Source organism: Heterodontus francisci, chromosome 7 (assembly GCF_036365525.1).
Source record: "Heterodontus francisci isolate sHetFra1 chromosome 7, sHetFra1.hap1, whole genome shotgun sequence".
Taxonomy (NCBI): Eukaryota; Metazoa; Chordata; class Chondrichthyes; order Heterodontiformes; family Heterodontidae; genus Heterodontus; species Heterodontus francisci.
This window is the reverse complement of record NC_090377.1, coordinates 29,617,702-29,641,611: the sequence shown is the minus strand read 5'-3', so window position 1 is coordinate 29,641,611 and position 23,910 is coordinate 29,617,702. Positions and strand designations below refer to the sequence as shown.

The window sequence follows — 23,910 nt, the reverse complement described above, 5'->3', positions numbered from 1 at the left end:
CATACTATTGGCACAAATAGAGGTAAGTGGTTTTGACCTGATAGGCTGGGATTTAATGAGGAGGCAGTGGCCCTGCACACTGGCTGGCAAGTTGGGGGCAAGCAGGCCGCCGCCAGTCCTGGAAGCCACAACAGTATTTTGCATGACTCAGGCAATTAAATGAGGGCTTCCACCCCTCAGAGGCAGGATGTCCTGCCTCCAAGAGCTGCCGGACAGTCAGGGGGCTGGCAGCTCTTCAGTCCTAGTGGCACCACTGGGAGCAGTGGCCATTGCTGGGACTGCAGCAGTCCCTGGAGCAGCAGCCATCGAGGAAGCCCCGAAGCAGGTAAGTGGGGTCAGAGTTCACTGCGGCTAATCAGCCAGGCCCCGGTGAGGGGGAGGGGTCGGATCAATCACAGGGGCATTCTTCCAGCGGGGGTGGCTCTTTAGTAACTGTAACAGAAAAGAAACTAGACAACAACAACAACTTGCATTTATATAGCACCTTTAATGTAGTAAAATGTCCCAAAATGTTTCTCGAGAGTAATATAGTAAAATTTGACACCGAGCCAGATAATGAGATAGCAGGACAGGTGACCAAAAACTTGGTCGAAGACATAGGTTTTAAGAAGCATCTTGAAGGAGGAGGGAGCGATAGAGAGGCAGAGATATTTAGGGAAGGAATTCCAGAGCCTGGGGCCTAGGCAACTGCAGGCATGGCTGTCAATGGTAGAACAAAGAAAATTGGGGATGTGAAAGAGACTAGAATTGGAGGAGCACAGAGATCTCGGCGGGTAGTAGAGCTGCAGGAGGTTAAAGATACAGAGAGGGGTGAGGCCATGGAAAGACGGAGGTGTTGTGGTAATGTCACTGGACTAGTAATCTAGAGGCACAGGCTAATGCTCGGGGGGTGGGGGGGAACCTGGGTTCAAATCCCACCATGGCAGCTGGAGGAATTTAAATTCAATTAATTAAAAAAATTCAATTAATTAATTTTAAAAAACTGAATTGAAAGCCAGTCTCAGTAATAGTTTCATGGCACCATCATTGATTATTATAAAAACCCATCTGGTTCACTAATGTTCTTGAGGGGAGGAAATTCTTACCACCCCTCTAAAATGGCCTAGCAAGCCACTCAGTTGTACCAAACTGCTGCAGAATGGACTGCATCAGTTCAAGAAGGCAGCTCACCACAACCTTCTCAAGGGCACTTAGGGATGGGCAACAAATGCTGGCCTTGCCAGCAATGCCCACATCCTATGAAAGAATGAAAAAAACACAAGGATGACAATTTTAAGATCGATGCATTGCTGGACCAGGAGCCAGACTAGGTCAATGAGTACAGGGGTGATGTGTGAATGGGATTTCTTGCTGGTTAGGATGTGAATAGCAGAGTTTTGAATGAACTCAAGTTTATGGACAGTGCAAGATGTGAGGCTGGCCTAGAGAGCATTGGAATAGTCAAGTCTAGAGGCAACAAAGGCATAGATGAGGCAGGGCAGAGATGGGCGATGTGAAGGAGGTGGAAGTAGGTGATCTTGGTGCTGGAGCGATATGGGGTCGGATGCTGAGCTTGGATTGAGTAGGACACCAAGGTTACAAATAGTCTGGTTCTGCCTCAGGCAGTGGCTGGGGCACGGATGGATTCAGTGGCCAGAGAACAGAGTTTAAGGCAAGGACTGAAGGCATTTGCTTTTGTTTTCCCCAATATTTAATTGGAAAAAGTTTCTGCTCATCCAATACTGGATGTGTAACAAGCAGTATGACAAATCAGAGGCAGTGGAGTAGCTGAGAGAGGTGGTGGTGAGGTAGAGCTGGTGGTGAGGTCAGCTGGAGGAAGACTACCTGCATGAGCAGGGCAGGGGAGGTGTGGACGTGAGCAGGTTGGAGGGGGATGAGCGCCTAGGTGAACATCAGGGGTTTAGAGGAAAAGTGTGTTTGTGAGTTGGGAAAAGGTTAGAAGGAGAGAGTGCTTTTACAAAAGGAGGAAGCGAATGCCTTCATGAAAGGGGCATTGACTTGTTCAGGTCCCTTTTGGGGAAGAGATGGTTTGGTAGGTCTAAGGAATATGGATAAATCCAAATGTCACTTGTAGAATCAAAAGTCTTATGGAGTTTTTATAATGTAAATGTATTTAAATGTAAAAATTCAAATTTTTCTGGGAATCTTGAGCTGGATTTTGCTGGGATCATCTGGGACCCCAACGTCAGGCTCAATTCTGGGTCGGGAACCTGGAAGTGACTGGGGAAGGACATCAGTCGCGATCTTCTTGGAGGTGGCCAATTAAGAAACTGGCTCCGGGACCCCTGTCCAAATAAGGACAGGGGGGTTTGACCAGGGAACCAGCAGGCCCAATAGGAGGGCCTGCAGAGATGTACGGCCAGCAGCCCCTGGAGAGATGGGTGCTGCCGATGTAGGTAAGAGAATGCGAGGGTGCCTAAAGATGGGGCCACCCTCTGAAGTGTTATAAAGGTGTAAAAAAAAAATGTGTTGCTTCAGCTGCCAGGCCATCAGTGTGGAGGGGGTGGCCTTGCTAGCAACCAGGAGGGACCCTCCAGGCAACAGCCAGGCTTTGGCCTCAGTGCATGGCCCATCTCCCTTCGGCAAGATCCCGGTGGTGTCACCAGTTTGACCCCAAGTGGGGACTTAATTGAGCCTAATGAGCTACCCACTGCTGCAGTGATGAATGATCACTCGGAGGCAGGATTGTGCTGGGGAGCCACCACGATGCGAGATTCTCTAATTTTCTTCCTGGTCCCGTTTCCAAACCATTGCTGCGGGACTGGTAAAAATTCAACCATATGTCCCTGGAATTTCCTGGGGATATATGAACCTTTTGGGCATTGCGGCAGCAATATTTGGAAGAAAGTGTGTACAATTTTAGATTGCTGCCTACAGCCCTAGTTGCACATTTGTACTCTGCCCTATCTGCTAATGCTTGAGCCATTTTCCTTTATTTATTATTTATATTCTTAATCAGTGGTCCTTCCTTGAATCACTTTTGCTTCATAGTGAATCTCCTTCCAAATTAGGGATCATCTCATTATTCAGGATTGTCATTCCATATGGATTCTAACTCATTTGGGATGATCAAGATTGAGCAATTTAGGTAGATCTAAAATATATTTACAATCTCTTATTTGAGTGGCACATACGATTTTGTTTGCTTTATGTAGTAATTGACAATTGAGTATTGTTGAGGTGGCTAACTCCTCTTACTCTCTTGAAGGGAAGTTGTGTTTAGTTAGCCAAAGGTTCACTATTATTCAAAGATGTTGAATGATTTTCAAATATATATCTTCAGTTCAGGCAAACTTTTAATAATCCAAATTGCAGACGATAAAATTGAAAACAAGACTTGTAGCACCTCGTCATGCATCTCCGATGCCTCAGGGTACATAATATACAATGAGTTACTTCTGAAGTGGAGTGACAGTTATTGTGTAGGCAGATTAAGTTGCAGTTGTTTGCACTGCTATTTAGTGTTTGTAAATGAATTTAACAAACTTCAGTTAAACATTGTACTTATTTACATAATTAATCATCCTAATTTGTCATTCTTTTTCAGATGTGCTTGATGGTTACAATGGAACTATTTTTGCTTATGGTCAAACATCCTCTGGCAAAACACATACTATGGAGGTATGTGTTTTATGTTGTACGTTGTCAAAAGCAGAAAGTATCCATGTTTGAAAATATTTTTGCCACAATGAATAGACAAACTACATCTTGAAAGTGAACAAAATAAATCCAGTTCTCATCTTTCTCATCCTTTTTCCTCCTATCTGCACAAATATATTTGGTTGCCCCTTGAACCCATTTGTATAATTTTCTTCAACATCCTTTCCTATTTGTTCATCATATCTTTAGTTAGTTACACCTGGAACAGTATCAAACATTTGAATACAACATTAAGGATAGTGCAGTTTCATTGCTCCCATTGATGCATGCTTTGATTTTGGTCCAAGTAATTGTCTCTGAATTGACCCTAATCATGGACTTGAACCAAATTGTCAGCTGCATTGTTGCACATTGGATTACATTACTTCTCGCTAGTATTTACCTGTATTCAGTAGCCACAAGCTTTCCTTTTCATGTTTCTTGATGAATATCCCGCAGTTGTTGCTATGTTTTGACAAAATGGCTGACTTTGTTCAACTAGCTATTGTCGCAACTCCTACATTACCAGGCTAAACCCGACTCAATATTTGATGCCGGCAGCCTCTTCAACCAAGGCTGTGCTATCAGTCAGTTCACCTGGAGTTAACCGTTTCCATCATGAGCTGACAGATATCTAACTCATGTTCTCTGCAGATGAGCATGCAGAAAGAGGAGTGGAGTGGGCTCCTTAGGGTACACAGCAGATGGGGCTGGCTTGTTCCTGACTCTGCGCATGACTCTTCTAGCAGCCCTTTTGAGCATTTCCTAGGTGTCAACTTCCTCGTTGAGTTTGAGAGATCCCGTTGCATGTTGCTTCAATGGTGTTAAAGCTTTACAAGTTGCTCAGGTTTTTTGTGATCATGGAGAATTTATGCAGTCCATCTGGGTATAAATATACAGTAGCACAAAAAAGTGTTGCAACCTAAAAATTTGTACCTCTCTGAAAAATACAGAGCATTTTTCATGGCCTAAATTGATCAAGTTGCTGCCATGATCCAAACAATGATGTAAAAGTATATTTGCTTAGTTTGATTATTGCAGCTGCCCAACACCACCCCCCCCCCCCCCTCCCCCATCTCATAATCTCCCCATCCCCAGTTGGCAGGCCATGTAAGTAGCTTGCCTGATGTTTATACCAGTGCCTGTCTGAAACAAATTTCTCAATAGCACTTCACTTTACCACAGAGACATGGCTGAGGTTAGGAAATCACCCATGCAAATACAGATCCTACTTTTCTGTTCTGTGATATTTTTAGGGCTCTGATGCCCTCTGCCATCCAGCTTCAAATTTAATTTTGTATTGATGCTTCCTTCGTTGTGTGAAATATATATATTTTTTAAAAAATCTTACATGCATGACTGTTGAAAGTGTCAGAGTTTATTTAATACCAACCCTGTCCCTGTTGTCCCTTTTTACAAATTCATAGATGGAACCAAGCAGATGGCGCTGTTCTGTGATTTTGCAGCTTGGTATTAATTAAATCATTAATTGCCGTAGTACTTAAGGGGATTGTTGCACCTTCATTCAGGAAGTAATCCTCTAAACCCATTTTCCATTAGTCTTGTTCGTGCCAAGGTTATTAAGTAATCTTTGTGGTGTTTTTAATGTACAGCATTAGCATGAATGTAATAAGGAAATATTAAGCTCTTTCGGAATGAAAGGGAAGCATTTCAAAGAATATTTGCTTTAAATAGTTGCAGATGTTGTTTAGCTATTGATGGGCAAATGTGAAGAATTTTACAATTCTGGTTCAGGGGCAATCCAAAAGGATGAATAATTTGGGTTATTGATTGCAGAGTATTTGGATTTAATTTATGCTCCAATCCGGGCATCCCTGTGGGATGACAAAGCAATATCTGCCATTGTTTGCTCATTGTTATTATGCAGCCTGCCAGAAGGCAGTTTATTTTTTTTCTAGGGAGATGCATTAGCATTGGCTTGCTCAATGAATAGGTAAATTGACTGTTTGGTGTGCTACTAAACCACACAGACCAGAGCTTTGGTCCTTAGTCTGCAGTACATTAAATGTCTTCAGTCAAGATCCTGATAGGGCCTGTGCAATTGACCACAATGGTCCTGGTCTAGGAAGAGAGGAAAAAAAAGCTAATGTTCCATCTCCTAATTGCCATTCATGGGAGCTGGTATGAAGTATCAAGAAAACATTATCTCAGTGTATAAGTGCATTAGCAGAAGGTTAGAATATACTTTAAAAGAGAAAATGATATTATATGAAGCAAAAGTAGACCCCATCTATTGCACTGTTTGCAGTTTTGGTCATGCACTATTAGAATGATATTGACTTGATGTAGCATCGGACAACAAAGATATTTGGGCAGATATTTCTGCCCTCCCTCCCTCACTCCAGCTCAGTCTCCCCTTCTGGAAACACCTAGCAAGGTGCAGGAAAATTAAATGCAGCAGCTGATGTGGATCAGCAAATAAAGTCCGAGGTGAACAATAAGTTGCTTTGTCTTAGTGTTTATGCATTCGGCCTGCTCTTCAAGCCCTCACAGACCTCTGATCAGTAGCGATCTGCCAGCAGACTTCAGCCCAATGTTCTTCAGCTGCCTCTGCGTGTCCATCACCAGATGACTTTTTGGTGAAAGCCCTCACAATTGCTTGGATTATGTTTTTGCAATGTAATCACGCTTCATAGTCCTTCAAAAATTAACTGTGCTTGGTTAGTGCGGTATTCTGGAGGTGAACCTAATCTGTTTTAATATATTAGAAAAATGACCTTCTCTTCAGTAAGTAACAGAGCTATTTGCAAGGTGTCTCAAGTACATTAAGAAATTATTTTTGTTGAAACTTATGTCCACAGGGAAAGCTTCATAATCATCAGCTGATGGGCATTATTCCAAGAATAGCCCATGACATCTTCGATCACATCTATTCCATGGATGAGAATCTAGAATTCCATATTAAGGTAAATGTGAAACAGCTTCTTCAAGAAAAGTCTGTTTTACGGTAACAATGACATTACATCCTGTGTTATGGTCTGTTGAGCCGTTTTTTTTGTCTCTCATGTCATGCTTGCTTGTGTGTGAATTTGTGTTCACATTTGCATTAATTGAGTCGTTTTCTAGCACTCTGAATTGTATCAGCTCCATTGCAATAGCTGGAACTGGTGCAGATCCCAAGAACCGTGTGCATTGTTGGAATTGCTGTTTTCACCTAGGCTGGAATTTTACACCACCCAAACAAGCAGGCTGGTGGTGGGGGGAAGGGTGTAAAATTGAGTGGGAGGTGGAGAGGGGGCCGTTCCCGACCCCCTCCCACACCCACCCCCTTGCCAATTTATGCAGGGCGGCGGTGGCAAGAAATGGCTCGCTCGCCCCAGGCCAATCAAGGCCCTTGAGTGGCGAATTAACTGGCACTTAAGGGCCTCTGCCCTCCACCACAGGTATTTTACCCTTGGCTGGTAGGTGGCTGAGGCCTCAAAAAGCCCACCTGATGAAAGCAGGCAGCCTGCTTGTGGGCTGGCGGAGGGGCACCCTGTGCCCCATGGAGGCCTGCCCTCAAAGCCCCAACCATCCTCAATGCACAACATTTCCCCACCCTCCTAACTGACCCCCCTTGACTCGCTGGGGCCCGACTGATTGTCCCCGGCTAGGCCCTAAAAGCTTACCTTTTTTCTGGGTCATCCTTCCTGTTGGTTCTGATGGCTGGGTGCAGTCCCAGCAGTGGCCACCGCTTCTAGTGGCGCTGCTGGGACTAAGGGCTGCCGGCCCACTGATTAGTTGGTAGCTCCATTAGGCGGGACTTCCTGCCAGATCTGGTTCCCCAGGCTCAGTGGAGGTGGGCTCACTACCAACTTTTCAGCCGTTGGACGGAGCCCCCTGGCCAACGAAAAATTCCGGCCCTAGTGTTGAGTTTCTCCTCACCTCCTTTAATGGATTTGCAGTTTTGTGTATGCAGCCAGATAAAGCAAGTCCCACCTACTAAGTGGTTCATTTATTCTGGAACCTTTGAGTGCCACTGTATTTGTAACACCTACATGTGGACGTGTGATGCTCAAATTGTTGAAGGAATTAACAGCATTGTGGACAAAGGTAAGTCAGCGAATGTGAGATGGTGTTTAATGCTCTGTGCTAATTCTGGAAACTGTCTTAGAATGTGGGTATTTATTCTCCATTTAGTTTGCTTAAGCCTCTCATGATTTTAATTAGAAATGGGTTGAAGGGTTATGAAGAACGGGTAGGATAGTGGAGTTGAGGCTGAGATGAGATCAGCCATGCTCGTATTGAATGGCGGAGCAGGCTCGAGGGGCTGAATTGCCTACTCCTGCTCCTAGTTCTTATTTTCTTATGTATGTTCTTATGATCTGAGAATGGCAAGTGAATTTATAATTCAACTGCTCATGTGCGATTAAACCGTCACTTCTTCTTTACAGTGATGTACTTGTAAGTCATAAAATCAGAGTTCACTTAAATGCCCTGGATTTTAGTATCCCACTTTTATGTCTGACCAGCATAGACTTTAAGCAGCATTGTCACAATGTTAGAATATTCTCTCAAGTACAGCGATACTTGTTGCTCCCGTAAATGGGAAATGGGCTGAGTATCTTATTGTTGGGGGTGCATCTGTACTGCATAATCACGTAACCCAGAGGTGTAACAACAGAACCTTCTTATGATCTGAGCTGGGTAAGTGTGTTGCTTGTGTGTGTGTGTATGCTGCATCAATCTCTCTGAATGCAGACCAACCAAACACTTGGTGAGATGAAGCTAGATACAGATTGTTAAACTACTCTATTTCATACCAAGTATGCATTCAGAACAACAGTTATGAACAGATTCAATTAATTCAATGAATATAACTTGCATGTGTATAATAATGTACTACAATGAACATGCTATGTTTCCCCACATCAGTGGATCATCCAGCTTAAAAAAAACCTTCTACCTACTCCTCCATAGTCTAACCTTCTTGTGGCCTCTTCTGGGGCTGACTGACTTCAGCATTCTAGGTTTTTTTTAAAGCTGACTGACCTCACATCCTTTGCTGGATCTAACTGCTTTCCTGTTCATCTCTCTTTGGTTTAATCATTTTCTGTTCACAGTCGAAATAGATCTGAGGTTTTTCAACACAATGGTTGTGGAATGTTCAACAATTGTGGAGGCAGTTTGACTAACTAATTTATTATTAATTATGGTCTATGGGCAAACAGCACTTTTACCATTTATCATCACTGTGCCTCTTTATGTGAACGCACTATTCTTTAAAACACATTTAAGAGTAACATTTTTCATTAGTCCTTTCTTTGAAAAAATGTGTCAAAAATTTCAAAATGTGAATAGCATTCATAGGGAACTGAACCTTTTGAACTGAAACTAACATTGGTCTGCTCTGATCTCATTAATGTAGTAAATGAAAAATGCAGTGTGCTACTTAGCAGAATTATTGTCCTATTTCAAATTGGAAGAACCTACTTACACAATTTTGAAACTGCTAAAGCCAAGACAGAAGCTGACCTCCTTTGACCAAACCTCAAAATGAAGATCGGAGACTAGAACAAGTTTAATAAAATGGACAGATAAGCAGTAGCAATAGACAGCCTAGTTAGTGAATTTTTAAGTTGAACTTTCTTCTCAGATACCAACAAGATAAATGACATGACACTTTGCTGTCTGTACTGGGCTAGCACTATAGTGTTAACACTGATAAATGGCTTGTGGAGCTCTGCGACAATACCCACAACCTGCGATGCAATGCTATGGGGTAGAATGGACAGCACGCTGCCTAGAATGCACTTCAAAGTTGAAAACTGGACTAGAGGAGGACAAAAGATGCTTGCCTCCACAGATGAACTAAGTTTATCGAATCCATACGTGGGGCAGGATTTTCAGATGCTAATGGGAATGGGAACTGAGGCTGTTGGGTGTGTAATTTCACGCCGCCGGCCAGTGTGCGGGTTTGCTGACACCGTCCTGCCCCTGAGTCATTTTCAGAAAGGCCAGATTGGGAGCAGAACGGCTACCCTTCTGCAAGTGGTGGGTAGCTTGTTAAGGTAATTACAAGGCCAATTAAGGCCATTGATCAGAGGCTGACTGGAATTTTCCAGTTGGCCTGTATGACCCCCGGCCTGGAGGCGGCCTTCCAATGGCAGACTGGAGGGAGCCAGTACTCCAGGATGACCTTGAGCAAACCACCTCACCCCCCCCACCCTGCACCACCCCACACTACCCCACACTACCCCACCCCTGCTGCCTACCTGGCTACAGCTGCAGCTGTAGGCTGCTTTAAGGAGGGGTTTTCTCTCCACAATGGTGTTCTACCAGCTGTGGCCATTTTTATTTCATATATTTTAAAAGGGCAGAGAGGGCACCCTGAGATGGAGGCGCCTTCTCTCCCCCTTAACCTGTATCAGCAGGCTGTAGCTCCTTCAGTGCTAGAGGGCCTTCTATTGGCCTCCAGGTTCGAGAGTCCACCCGCCATCCTTAATTGGACACCAAGTGTGCCCTCTGGCCACTAATTGGCCAATTCAGCAAAAATCGATGAGGGGTTGCTGCTCCCAACTCGGTTTGAGGTCAAGACCTTCTTTGGGGTCCCAACCCAAAACGGATAATCCTGTCCCTGGTTTCCCAAATGTGTCACCAAACACCTTAATAGATTGCAGAACAAAGCAAATAATCTGTAGTAAGTAATTTTTACTTTGAAATCAAAATGTATTTGTATAGGAATGACTCCTTTTGAAGTGACATATACAGGAGCATGTATTCCTTACAGAGTGGTGGTGATGTAGTGGTAATGTCACTGGACTAGTAACCAGAGGCCCAGGCTAATACCCTGGTAACATGGGTTCAAATCCCACCACGGCAGCTTGTGGAATTTAAATTCAGTTAATAAAAATCTGGAATTGAAAGCTGGTCTCCATAACGGTGCCATGAAACAATCATTAATTGTCGTAAAAACCCATCTGGTTCACTAATGCCCTACAGGGAAGGAAATCTGCTGTCCTTACGTGGTCTGGCCTACATATGACTCCAGACCCACAACAATGTGGTTGAAATTTAACTGCCCTCTGAAATGGTCTAGCAAGTCACTCAGTTGTCAAGGGCAATTAGGGATGGGCAACAAATGCTGTCCATATCCCATGAAAAAATTCTTCAAGTCAACAAATTTAACCGGATTCATCACATTTTATAGATGTAGATACAATGATTGTGACAAACTGTGTAAAAGACAGTTGAGGAAAGATTTACGCAGACTTAGCTCACTTTTCCCGGGGGCAGGCTGTGCTGTGGGCCATGCAGTGCTGCCTGACACCAGGGAATGGAGGTAAGTCAGCAATGCACCATTTCCACGAACAAATTTCTCCTCCATTATGGTGAGATTATGATCTTATTTAAAGTATCTTTTGTGTTTTGTTATAGGTCTCCTACTTTGAGATCTACATGGACAAAATTCGGGACTTGTTAGATGGTAAGAAAATGTTCTTATTTTTAAGATACAGCACCTGTGCTTTGTAAATACAACAATAAACAGAATAAGGAGGCGTTGTAGTTGCATTGTATCTTATCACCTCTCTCAGACATCTCAGTAGGTCAAATATGGTGAAGTGCAGTGACCCTTATATAGGCAAATGCGTTAGCCACTTTTGCATATAGATTCCATGAACAGTAGTAAGATAAATATGGGGAAAGGAAAATGTTGGTTGAAGGAAGAATATTTCCTAGGGCACTGGGTGAACTACCTTCACTGCTTGAGAAATCTAATAGATCTATCTAATAGTGTGAGGAAAATCAGTCCTCTAGAGTCCATATTATAGTGTGAACTTGGTAAACACTTAAAACGGCATGGTCTCATCAGAGATGGTCATCAAGGATTTGTAAATGGCAAGTCATGCTTGACTAATTCCGGTGAATTTTTTTGGCAAAATCATAGTGTATGTAAAGGGAATTATTAGTGAATGTTATAGAAATGGATTTTTAGAAGGCTTTTGATCAGGGGCTACAAGAGACTTACCACAAAAACTAAGGCACAAGGTATTAAAGGGAATATAATCACATGGATACAGAAAGGCTGGCAGATGGACGTTAGAGGTAAATAGATATTTTTCTGATTGCAAGGATGTGGTTGGTGATGATGTCGCATGGATTTGTATTGAGATCTTTTTTATTTACATCTCTATAAATGATTTACATGTAAGGTAGCCATATTACGGAATATGAAAAACTATGAAGAAGTAGGATAAAAGAGGATGGTTATCTTTACCTAACTCGCCTAGTGGGAAACTGTTACTATCGGATTGACTGCTATTTTACGCACCATCCCATTTTACTTTTCAGTGAAGTCACTACCTCAGTGACCACCTTATTCAAGAGCATGATTAGTTGGTTCATTGCACTTCTTTCCATCCACCTCAGTTTTAATGATAATGTTGTGTGCTTTACAATGGAATTGTTCCATTACAAAGAATTATTTAGTAAAATCTGTCATTTATGAATTTGCATGAATTCCAATTGACATTCTACTCTGTTTAATAAAAGAAGCAACAGAACATCTGATAAGAAGACCTTTATATCAAATGGTCACCTTACTGCAACATCAGCAGGTTAAGATATAAACACAATTACTTTATAAATTGTTCACTGACTTAATTTTATTTTACAGTTTCAAAAACAAATCTTTCAGTACATGAGGATAAAAATAGAGTACCATTTGTTAAGGTAAGGCTTATTTCTGTATGTCTTACTAACTTCAGTGTAATAATATGAGTCCTTGGATCAATGCAATGTAATGTGTAATAAGTCAATCAACCTACTTGGCGATGGATTTGTCAAAATCTCTTTTTAACCTCTGCGGAATGGCAGCCTTATTTAGACTTTGTTCAATGAATGATTAAAGTGTTTCACCTTTTACAGTTGTCTCACTCCAATGGATCAATTCCTTGCACTAGCTTAGATTTACATGGGTGCATTATGAAACTCTAGGACATTTTAAACAGTGAAAATTTGAAAAAGAAATTATACTTTTTTTGCAAGTAATTCATAAGATAATGTCTGACCCAGAAATGTCTAGCTTGGTAAACCATTCTTATATTGGCTTATAACGATGGTGGGAAATTTTAGCTTAAATTTCCTGGCCTTAGGAATTCCTGCAGCTAAAGGGAAGTGAGGACTGCTGGGCCCAGCAATTAAGTGCCTTTCAAGTGCCTTTCCACCTACCTGCTGGATCACGCTTACCTGTTTCCCATTCCTGCTCCCTCCTGCTTCATAATCAGGCACCCGCCCAAGCCACAATCTCCCACCGACTCTTCCAATCTCCAGCCCCCCAATGTCTGTTCCCTCTGATGTCTCACTCTTCCCCACGCCCCCACCCTCCTAACACTCGATCCATCCATGGTCCATGATTATTCCTTCCCTCGTCGTCACTCCCTGGCTGCGGCCTGGTGTTGCAGGCCTTCCCACCTGTCAGTGAACCAGCCTCTCAATCCCTTGCGGGGAATTCTAGAACTATGGGGCACAGTTTCAAATACGGTGCCTCCCATTTAAGACGGAGATGAGGAGGAACTTCTTCTGTCAGAGGATTGTTAGTGTTTGGAATTCTCTTCCCCAGCAAGCAGTGGAGGCTAGATCATTGAATATATGCAAGGCTAAGATAGACAGATTTTTGATCTACAAGGGAGTCAAGGGTTATGGGGGGGCAGGCAGGAAAGTGGAATTGAGGCCACAATCAGATCAGCCATGATCGTATTGAATGGTAGGGCAGGTTTGTATGGCCCACTCCTGCTCCTATTTCTTATGTTCTTATGACTGGCTGCGTTCGGGAAACAGAGGCGATAATTATTAAGCAGTGCCTGTTAAGTTCGGTAGGACCTGACTGCAGAACAGCTCTCTCCCAGCCTCCAAGTTAATATGGGGGAAATGTCTTTTAAATAGACCCACGCAGGCCATTTTGCCTGGAACTGAGACAGTGTTTGCCCATTAAAGTTAACAATCTGCTTGAACTCCATAAGACTGACTCTGTAAGTTAAATGGTTGTTGAGTCAATACTTACCATAACGCATTGGACTGGATTTTAAGAGCCCGCTGCCAATCTTTGCAGCGAGCTCAAAGAATGGTGGCCCGCATGAGCAGGCCGCACACCAAAGAGCCGTCGCAATCTCCCGTTCAGTGGCTCATATACATAGCCGGGGCGGCCTACCACCCCTTCCCCCCCCCGCCAATCACATGGAGGGGGCGGGCTGTCTGACGCCAGAAATGGCACCAGCTGCCTGTGCGCAGGCGCTGGCACCATTTTTAGAGGGCAACGGTCAATTTGAATTTTTAAAGCAGTATTCCCCCCCCAAAATTTATCAAATAAATTTCTAATGCCCCTTTCCCACCTCCCAATAACAATTAAGTTAATTATTTGCCCCTCTCCCCCTGCCCCCCCATAAAACACTTACCTTTTAAATCTGACCTTTGCCCCTCCGCAGACTGCACAAAGTTTAAAGTTCACCCCTTCCCACCATCCCCTACGCCCGTTACATTTATTTGACCCCATTCCCCCCCGCATTGAAAATCTTAACTCCTCCCCCCTCCCCACCAGTGTCATGCTAGCTTTCCCCGGACGGGGAATTGAAGGCACGGGTGTACCGGTTGCTGCGCTGAAGATCGCGGCGGGCCCGCAAGATTGAAGGTAAGTTAATTTAAATTTATGCTAGTAATTAATTTAAATATTTAAATCCAGATTCCATCGCCCAGTGGCGAACTGCTTCCGGCACCATCTTCTACAAACCCCCACCCCCCCCACACCTGATATCATGGGCTTGGTAAAATCCAGCCCATTATGTCAAACACTTCAGTCATACTTCTACTGTATTTAACAGTGTTGCAAAGTAATCATAGCCTAACTACAAGGAGAGGAGGAAATAGGAGTGGAGATTTTAAAGTAAGGGTATGAGGTTTCAAATTCCATTTTCAGTTTACATATGATAGCATAATTTCAGTCCCATCCACTTCCAGTTTATCAAATGAATGCGCAGTACAGCATCTCAACAGTGAAATGTTTGGAAAACATTATTTTGCAGCTATTGCTCTGAGTTTTCAGTACAAGGTTCTTCCTGTTTCCACTGGCAGGAGTGTTACTAAGCAGAGGACACCGATTTAAGGCAATTGGCAAAAAAGTCAGGGCTTCCACTGAAATTCACTGAGCCTCCCAGCTATCACTCTTAGGCCAGCTGTTCGCTAGGCTGTGTTCCCACTGTGGTTAAAAATCAAGCCATTATTGATCTCCAGCCATTATCACTTAATGGGAATTTTGCTGTCTTCCTCTTGCTATACATTCCAAAATCCATTTAGCTATCTTTTACTGCCTCCGCACAGTGCACCACTGGATCCAGTGAGCTATTCTCCAGTATCTCCAGGACCCTCTGCTGTGTTTTGTCCTATAGCGTAGAACTGTTTAGTTTATATACCTTTCATTATTTCCCTTCCCTAGTGATGTTACCTTGCATTTATGTGCATTAAAAGTGATTCCCTGCTCATCAACTATTTCCCAACTATCCAGATCGCTAATTCAATCCAAAGTAATGGCAATCTGCTACAGCTCTGCCTGCAATCTTAATTATCAAAGAGTTTTAAAAATCTTCAGTCACATGTTATTTCACTAACGCCTCATTACTGATGGGGATTACAAATTTTTAAGTCCACCAATTTATAAAACTATAAGTTACACATAATAGTTGGGTGAACTTTTGACAACATCTTGAACGGAGTTCTTGTTAAACATTCATCTTGAGGGACTGTGAGAATTGAATTATTGGTGTCCTCTACAAAGTTGTTGAGTGTCCCCATGGACAATATTGTGAATAAATGGTCCCCAAACTTTTAAGACACCAATTATTATTGGTTGTCGACTTAACCCGTTGAATGATTCATTGGTCCATCTCCAGCATCATGGAATGGAGAAAACCAATAAAAATTGTCAGATCAATGTGGCGAAGAATGGTAGGATAGTGCTTCAGGTTTGTCATATCCCAAAGTTTTCAGCTATTCCAAGAGGATGTGCGAATGCGCCAAGTGCATGGGTTCCTTCACCATGGGAATGGTGAGAACAAAAGGTGCAACAATTAACACTTTACTAACTGACGGAATAGAGTAGCATTCAAACATTGAGCTCATTCCCCACCTCATCAACAAGAAAAACTTGGAGATATCCTTTCATAACATGACAATCATTGTTGCAAAGCGTATTCAATACCGAAGCAAAAATGGTGATTGCCCACATGTAAGTCTTCAAACGCCATTGGAAGAGCAAGGTTGAATAAGTTCTTAAATGTTCTAAGCACAACTGTGTAGGTACCACTTACAAATGGAACAAGTTCTGTATCCAATGTCTCAACACAGAACATTGTGTTTATAAAGAAGTGGATGTAGATTTTATTATAACAAGTACAGTTCCCTTTGGCATTGCTCACTGTGACTTGGATGAAAAACTGTTTTATATATAATACCACAGCATGCCATAGACGGCATAATCTATTATGCTGTTGTCAAGATAGAGCTGTGTTTAAGCTAGTTTTAAGGCCACAAATTCTAACTACTGTAAGCACAGCCTGAGGTCGGCTAGATTTAGTTATTGCCTCAATAGTTCAGCTATTTCGTGAAGACTGCAATAATGGAGGCAAACCAACCCAAGGGATTTACAGAAAGTATTATGTGCTGTAATTATATTGACCAAGTAAATTTGAGATAGAACAACATATTTGTGCTGAGTGGTCACATGCAATGCTGCTCAGTTTTCATGAAATTTTAGCAAAACCAAACTACTTTTGGAGCCCCAGACCATGTGCATGGTTTGCACAATGGTGCACACAAGCTCATGCCAAAGTATGCACTGAAAATAAGACAGATAACACAAGGAAACATGCAGCACAGAAGGAGGCCATTCATTCCATCGTACCTGTGCCAGCTCTAAAAGAGCTATCCAATTAGTTCCATTCTCTCACTCTTTCCCCAGAGTCCTGCACAATGTCTTCCTTTTCAAGTATATACAATATATTGTATATACAATTCCCTGTTGAAAGTTACTGTTGAATCGGCTTCCACCATCCTTTCAGGTAATGCATTCCAGATCATCATAACTTGTTGCATAAAATCATTTTTCTTCATCTCCCCACATTAGCATCCCAACCTCCTGAGCGAGGTGCTCAGGGAGGCTGATAAGCTGGAGAGATTTAAGAGTGAGTTAGAGAGGTATTTGAGGGCGTGTGCAATTGGGAGGAATTGGTTTTATGTTCCCATTCATAAGCTAGCGAGTGAGTCATTTTTGAGAATTATTTCTAATGGGAGTCCAAAATAATAGCACCCAAACAAAATTATTTGCAAAATTATTATTCACCGTTGCTGTATTAATGCTGTGCAGTGTTAAGCTGAGGTACAATGTTTGACTTATTGTGTGCTTTGTAATTTTTGAAAAGTCTTTCCAATAACCTTTTTTTGTAAACTTTCTAAAAGGGCTGTACGGAGAGGTTTGTCTCCAGTCCTGAAGAGGTAATGGATGTTATTGATGAAGGAAAGGCTAACCGTCATGTAGCTGTCACCAGTAAGTAACTGGTTATTGTCACTTCCAGTAACCTTTCCATGAGTTTGGGGGCTTTGATCTAATCTATGAAAGTTGAAGTTGCAACTTTGGCTATGAAAGTTTTAATAGTTTTTTCTTATTCATTGGTTCTTACACAACGTGTTCTATTGAGACTGATTTTCTTTAGCAAATGATGGGTAAATTTTGCTTCTGAAAGGATGAAGGCCAAATATTTCATTGACAACCTTTTTAACCTATTTTTTCCAAGAACTGTAGTAGAATTTGTATATTAACTAATATGTAACTAATTTTATAGATTAAAGTATTACCTGCCGTAAGCCTCCCTTCTTTGCTTTGTTACTTCTTCTCTCCCTCTGTGGATCTACCATGACATTTTGTCTGTAAAAGGCATAATATAAATCCAGATTGATGTCATGTTAACACAAGTTTTTTTTTACAAAGGGCTTCTTACATGACAGGTAGCCAAGATACCAAGAACCAGCATTGATGCTATTTCCTCATAGACTGTAAATAATAAGCAATTCATTCAACCCCAACTCACACCTCTTGGTTTGGAAAGTCTTTGATCACTTTTCTGGTTGTGAATAGTGCGAGATAAAGTACAGAAAATAATTTTTCTTGAAATAGAATTTGATGACATAGTCGGGGTAAAAAAGTTGACAGAATGTGGGAGTGCAGAAAAGAATAATTAGCAATTATCTTGTTTAAGTCAAGTAAGATGCGATGTGAAAAAGCAAGGTGAATTCTTTATTTTAAATTAATACATGAGGATAAGTTGTACTGATTAAATTAAGTGGGTCTGATTGTTTTGAATGCTGGACTTGGTAACAGGATTATGTTTTAAAACCTGTGATTTTTAGAAGTTTAAGATGGAGTCCGAGAAGTCAGGTGACCTCACATCCACTCTGCTTAAGGACAAGACCAAAATCTTGGTTACCAAGGCAACAGAGAAAACAGATCAAAGACTTCTTTTGAAAAACAGAGACTGCAGGGTAACACCTGAAGAACAATGGGTTTCACCCTCCGAGACTTTTGGATCATAAACAAGGCGCTGACTTTTACGGCACCCCAAACAGCGGGGTTGGGTGGGGGTGTGGCATAAAATGGAGCGCGAGGCTCCGGGAGCCCTTCCCGACCTGCTCCCACCTCCGCTGACACTTTACGCAGGGCGGCGGCAACGAAAAACGGCCTGCCCGCTCCAGGCCAATCGAGCCTTCAGTGACCACTTAACGGCCACTTAAGGGCCTTCGCCCACCTCCACGTGGATTTTATGCGTGGCAAGTGGGCATCCTAGACCTGAGAGATGCTGCCTGACAAAATCAGGCGGCTCTCGAACATCCCGGGGGGGCCCCCATGAGCAGGCACCCTGTGCCTGTTGGAGGGCCACCCCCCGCTACCCCAACCACCCCCAACACGTCCCCCTTCCCCCCAACTGACCACCCTTGCCTCGCTGGGGCCTGACCGATTACTCCCAGCGAGGCAACCAAAACTTACCTTTGCTCCAGGCTCATCGAAATCTTTTCTTCATGCTGGGCTGTAGTCCCAGCAGTGGCCACTGCTCCCGGTGCCGTTGCTGGGACTAAGAGCTGCCGGCCCGCTGAAAGGTCGGCTGCTCTATTAGGGGGACTTCCTACCTCAAGCAGGTGGAAGTCCCGCTTCACATGAATTGAAGCCTGGCGACCTGCAAAATACGGGTCGGATCCCCAGGCGAGGTGGAAGCGGGTTCGCCACCGACTGAAAAGTCTCCCATCCGACTAGGATAAAATCCCGGCCAAGGAGTCAGTAATTCTAAAGATGCAAATGTACCTGGCAGCTGTTAACACCTGGGAACAATGGAAGGCCCAGGTGGCTCAGCTGAAACAGACTTCTGGACTTTGCATATTGGAAAAGGAAAACAAGCTATTGATATTTGAGCCCAGATGAATTTAACAGATTTTATGAAGGCAGGCAGGCTGTACAGAAGACCAGTGGTGGCAGCCTTGAGAGAGAGAGAGAGAGAGCGATAGTTAACACCTGCTCTTGGAAGCCTGATACAGCGAAAGGCTGCGAAGGCTTGAATCTGTTTGAAAAGTTGAAGTTTGTGGAGAAGAGAAAACCCAACAGGATCACCAGGACTCAGCTTATTTATGGACGTCCAGGTTGAAAGTGTTCCAAAAAGTGAGCAAAGAGGACATTGGTTTTGAAAAGGTCTGGGAGAACCAACTCAACTTGGAGGAAATTGGGACTTTTAACCACAAAGATTTCGCCATCAAGAGGACTGTGTAATGTATAATGTATAGGTGTGGTGTGAGGTTTTCAAGTATTTTAATAAGCCGATGGGCTGAGTGACCTCTTCTATGTCATAGACTTTCGAAGGAAGGTAAATACCTTTCTTTGTAATTTGGGTTATCAGCTACTTACACAGTACTATTTAGTTAGTTGTTACAATAAATTTATCTGGGCGTTCATATCTCATTTTTAACTGTAACGGCCTCACTGAGGTCGTAACAGTGATCATAACCATTATTCCCAATGCTCACCATACTGTGAAATAACGCAACTTATCAGTTAGTGCGTTTGGTTTCTCTGCCTTCAGAGACAGTGAACAAGCATACATGAAAATACGTAACACCCAATTTTGATCATGAGGGAATACCATTGTACAAGTAGATCTAGGGCAGAGTAAGTCAAATCCTACAAAAATAAGATGCTCAGATTGTTTTGTGAGCTGGCCCCAAGAAGGTATCTATGCAACATCCAAATTTGCCACAACTTCCCCAATTCAGGAATACTGAGACCATGGGTGAGATTTTACCATGCCCCTGGGTGGGGGGCTAGAAGGTGGGAGTGGTGGGGAGGGAGGCTGTTGCCAGAGAGCAACACGGGATGACTCCCCAATGCAGTCCCGCCACTGGGTATGTTTCTCAGCAGCTGGAACAGCAGTGATTCGGCTGCCCTCCAACTGGAGGCGGCCAGCCAATTTAGCCAATTAAAGGCCCAACTGAAGGCCACCTTTCCAGGCCATCGGCATTGCTTCTGGCAGAGCGGCCCTCGCCATGTGGGGAGACGGCCAACTGCAAGGCGGCAGACTTCCTGCAGCTTCCCAGGGATGAGGCCATCAGAGCTGGAGGCACCATGACCCAAGGTGCAGGCCCCCCGGCAGCAAAGGCCACCTCCGCAGTCCTGACGCTGCTGCTGGAGGGGTTATTCCTCGGATCACTGGGGCCTGCCTGTGGAGAAAATAAAATTCTAAATCCCCTGCAAGGGCAGCTCAAAATGGAGGCACCCTCTCATTCTCCTTGCAGCCTCCTCTCGAGGTGGCGCTCCTGAGGCTGTAGAGCTGCCAGCCCTCTGATTGGGCCAGCAGTATGGAAAGCCAGCCTGCTGTTCTTAATTGGCCAATTAAGAGGCTGCCTCTGGGAAGACTGTTGCTGTGGCTTGGGCCCCACATATGGTCCCGTTGTTGTTACCCACTTCCGAGATAGTTCCGGCCCGTGTGTGTATCACTACGACCGTCGTGGCTCAGATCATTTCACTTGTACCTGGGGTTTTCTTCATCTTTATAGCTCAACTATCGCAATGCAAACCAACTAAGCCGTTAGGAAGTTGATGCAAAGTTTGAGTCCTTCTCTTCTGTATATTCCAGAGTGTCTCTTTTAATATGTGTGCATGCATGTTGCTTTTCATTAAAACCACATAAAAACTGAACAGTAAATGTTCTGATTCTCCCACTCAGGATCGCACAGAACCAGGTGCATAAATGTAACCTGACATATTTAATTTGAAATTGGACTTGCCAAACTTATTTTCAAAAATTGATTTCTATTGTGGTATGGTTACAGAATTAATCACATTTCTGATTGGCCATACATCGTTCTTACAGCAAAATACTTTTCCTAAAAATATATTTGTGTGTGTGCCCTCCCAAAGGATTCAACCTCAAACAGCAACTAAATTCAGGTGACAAGTTTAATTGGAAAATAGGCTCTTGGAATGGTAAATTATTTTCAAGGTATTTGTTACTATTGCCCAAATAGTCTTAAGTGACTTAGTTAAATGCTTGGAGTTGTATTATTTTCCTTTTGGTTGTTGGTAGATTGGACTCTTGTTATATAAAGGAGACATGTTCAAAACTGCAGTCCACAGGCCACACATCATTAAAGCACTTTAAATATTTGTATTTTGTATATCTGATTCATTTGTTTGTCTTAGATTTTGTGGGTTTTTCATCCATGCCTTTGTTACCTTTAGACTTGGCAATTCTGGACTTGACTATTCTTATGCATTCCTGGCTGTCTGTCCACATTCTACCCTTTGTAAACTTGAGGTCATCCAAAATTCTACTATCAGTGTCCTAACTTGCATCAAGACCCATTCACCCATCACCCCTGTGCTCATTGACCCATACTGACTCTCAGTTAAACACACCTCGATTTTTAAATGGGCGGCACAGTGGCGCAGTGGTTAGCACCGCAGCCTCACAGCTCCAGTGACCCGGGTTCAATTCTGGGTACTGCCTGTGTGGAGTTTGCAAGTTCTCCCTGTGTCTGCGTGGGTTTCCTCCGGGTGCTCCGGTTTCCTCCCACATGCCAAAGACTTGCAGGTTGATAGGTAAATTGGCCATTAGCAATTGCCCCTAGTGTAGGTAGGTGGTAGGGAAATATAGGGACAGGTGGGGATGTGGTAGGAATATGGGATTAGTGTAGCATTAGTATAACTGGGTGGTTGATGGTCGGCACAGACTCGGTGGGCCGAAGGGCCTGTTTCAGTGCTGTATCTCTAAACATCTAAACATCATCCTTGTTTACAAATCCCTCCATGGCTTCGTCCCTTCCTATCTCTTCCAGCCCTATAACCCTCCAACATATTTGCAGTCCTCTAATTTCAGCCTCAAGAGCAATCTCAATTGCCATCATTTTGGTGGCCTTGCCTTCAGCTGCCTTGGCCTTTAAGCTCAGGAATTCCCTCCCTACGCCTCTCTGCCTCTCTAACTTGCTTTCCTCCTTTAAGACACTCCTTAAAATCTACCTTTTTGACTGGGTTTTTGGTCATCTGCCCTAACATCTCCTTATGGCTCAGTGTTATATTTTGTTTGACAATGACTCTGTGTAGCACCTTGGGACATTTTATTGCATGAAGGGTGCTATATAAATACAAGTTTTTGTCATTGGAAATTTGAAAAAGACTCTCTTCAGTCTGTTGCTTCATTGGTCGATAAATTATAAATCAGAAAATCCAAGACCTGTTAATGTCAGTAACTTGAGATATACCGACCATGGTTTTATATGTGTTCCCACCACCCCCACTACCCCCATTCCCAGGGCTCCATGCCATTGTACAGCTCATGAAGTATAGCTCAGACACCTCTGGTACAAAGCATGCCTGGTGTGATAATGGATTATCACTCAAAGCAATGGGTTTTGCTCTGATGATCACATTTCGTGAACAGTTCCAAGCAGAAAAGTCTTCCCAGAAATGCAGGTTGCTCACCTTAAATGCCAAATTCTCAATTGGTAAAAGAAAAATACACATGGTTGAGCAGCATTAACAGCAACTAAGTGGAAATCAGATTAACTGTTGCTTCCCTTGGATTAGACAGTTACTGCTGGAGTCAGTGCTGTGATGCATGGGTTACTCCCTAAGTTGTCAAGAGAAAAAAACATCATTAATGGAAAACAGAAGTGGCAGTGTCTCTTACAATGGTAGATAAATTATAAATTGTTGGCAGTTTCTGCCATTTTCCTCAGGCCAGAGTCAGGCTGAGTTCTCAACCAGCCTGTGCAGAACAGAGATGCAGTATTTGCAGTCATAGCAAAAAAAAACTACGATTGTAATTTTGAACAGTTGCACCTTATCTTGCTCTGTCTTGCTGCTGGTACCCCAAATTTTGCTTTTCAGCTTAAAGGGGGCAGGCACCAAAACAATTCCAGCGGAATATAAATGTGACATATATTCCTTTTTCATTCAGTCCCAACTCGGTGGATGTGTGGTGATGTTGCTGATTTAGTGATGTCGATTGTTACTTGATAGAATCTTGCAGCACAGAAAGAGGCCATTGGCCCATCATGTTTGTGCGGGTTCTTTGAAAGACCTTTCCAATTATTCTCATTCCCCTGTTCTTTACCCATACCTCTGCATTTTTCTCAAATTTATCCAATTAACTTTAGAATCTCACTTGACAGTGCATAGTTACACAAGTAAACAATTATCTCTTCTAATTAACTTCTTTTGTGTCTATACAGACATGAATGAACACAGTTCTCGAAGCCACAGCATCTTCCTCATTAACATTAAACAGGAGAACGTGGAAACGGAGAAGAAACTCAGTGGCAAACTGTACCTTGTAGATTTAGCTGGCAGTGAAAAGGTGAAGGAACCTCTTTTGGATGTTTAGTCATGGTGCTGTGATTCTGCTTTAAGTAACAAGTGTGAAGAGAAATCAAAGCTACATGATTCCCCTGTCCCATTTAGTTTATTGAAATTATTAATACTCAACAAGATGTACTCAAAAATGCTTTTTTCTCTGTTTTAATATGATTAGTTTGCTTCTATCCATGGAGCCACTGCTATGCAACTTGAAAAAACATTTGAATCATTCTGTGATTGCTTTACTATAAGTGATACCACAATTGATAAAAAAAAACTTCACTTTTTGTGATCGTTTTAGATTTTCAGTGCTGACTCATAACTTTTTAACAAAGCAATTGTGAGTCATGTAGCTTTAAAATTTTGATTTTACTTCACATCATCTACTGAGC

The 23,910-nt window shown here is 42.9% G+C and overlaps 1 protein-coding gene across 1 annotated transcript in view; it reads left to right on the top strand.

Annotated features, from left to right (window-relative positions):
- The window catches only part of kif5c (kinesin family member 5C), a 149,303-nt gene that overhangs the window by 69,614 nt on the left and 55,779 nt on the right, over positions 1-23,910 (top strand). The window contains exons 3-8 of the mRNA XM_068034489.1: positions 3,548-3,621; positions 6,462-6,566; positions 11,017-11,065; positions 12,257-12,312; positions 17,086-17,173; positions 23,395-23,519. Of these exons, the coding sequence (XP_067890590.1) occupies positions 3,548-3,621; positions 6,462-6,566; positions 11,017-11,065; positions 12,257-12,312; positions 17,086-17,173; positions 23,395-23,519 (497 nt within the window). The remainder of the gene's footprint in view (positions 1-3,547; positions 3,622-6,461; positions 6,567-11,016; positions 11,066-12,256; positions 12,313-17,085; positions 17,174-23,394; positions 23,520-23,910) is intronic.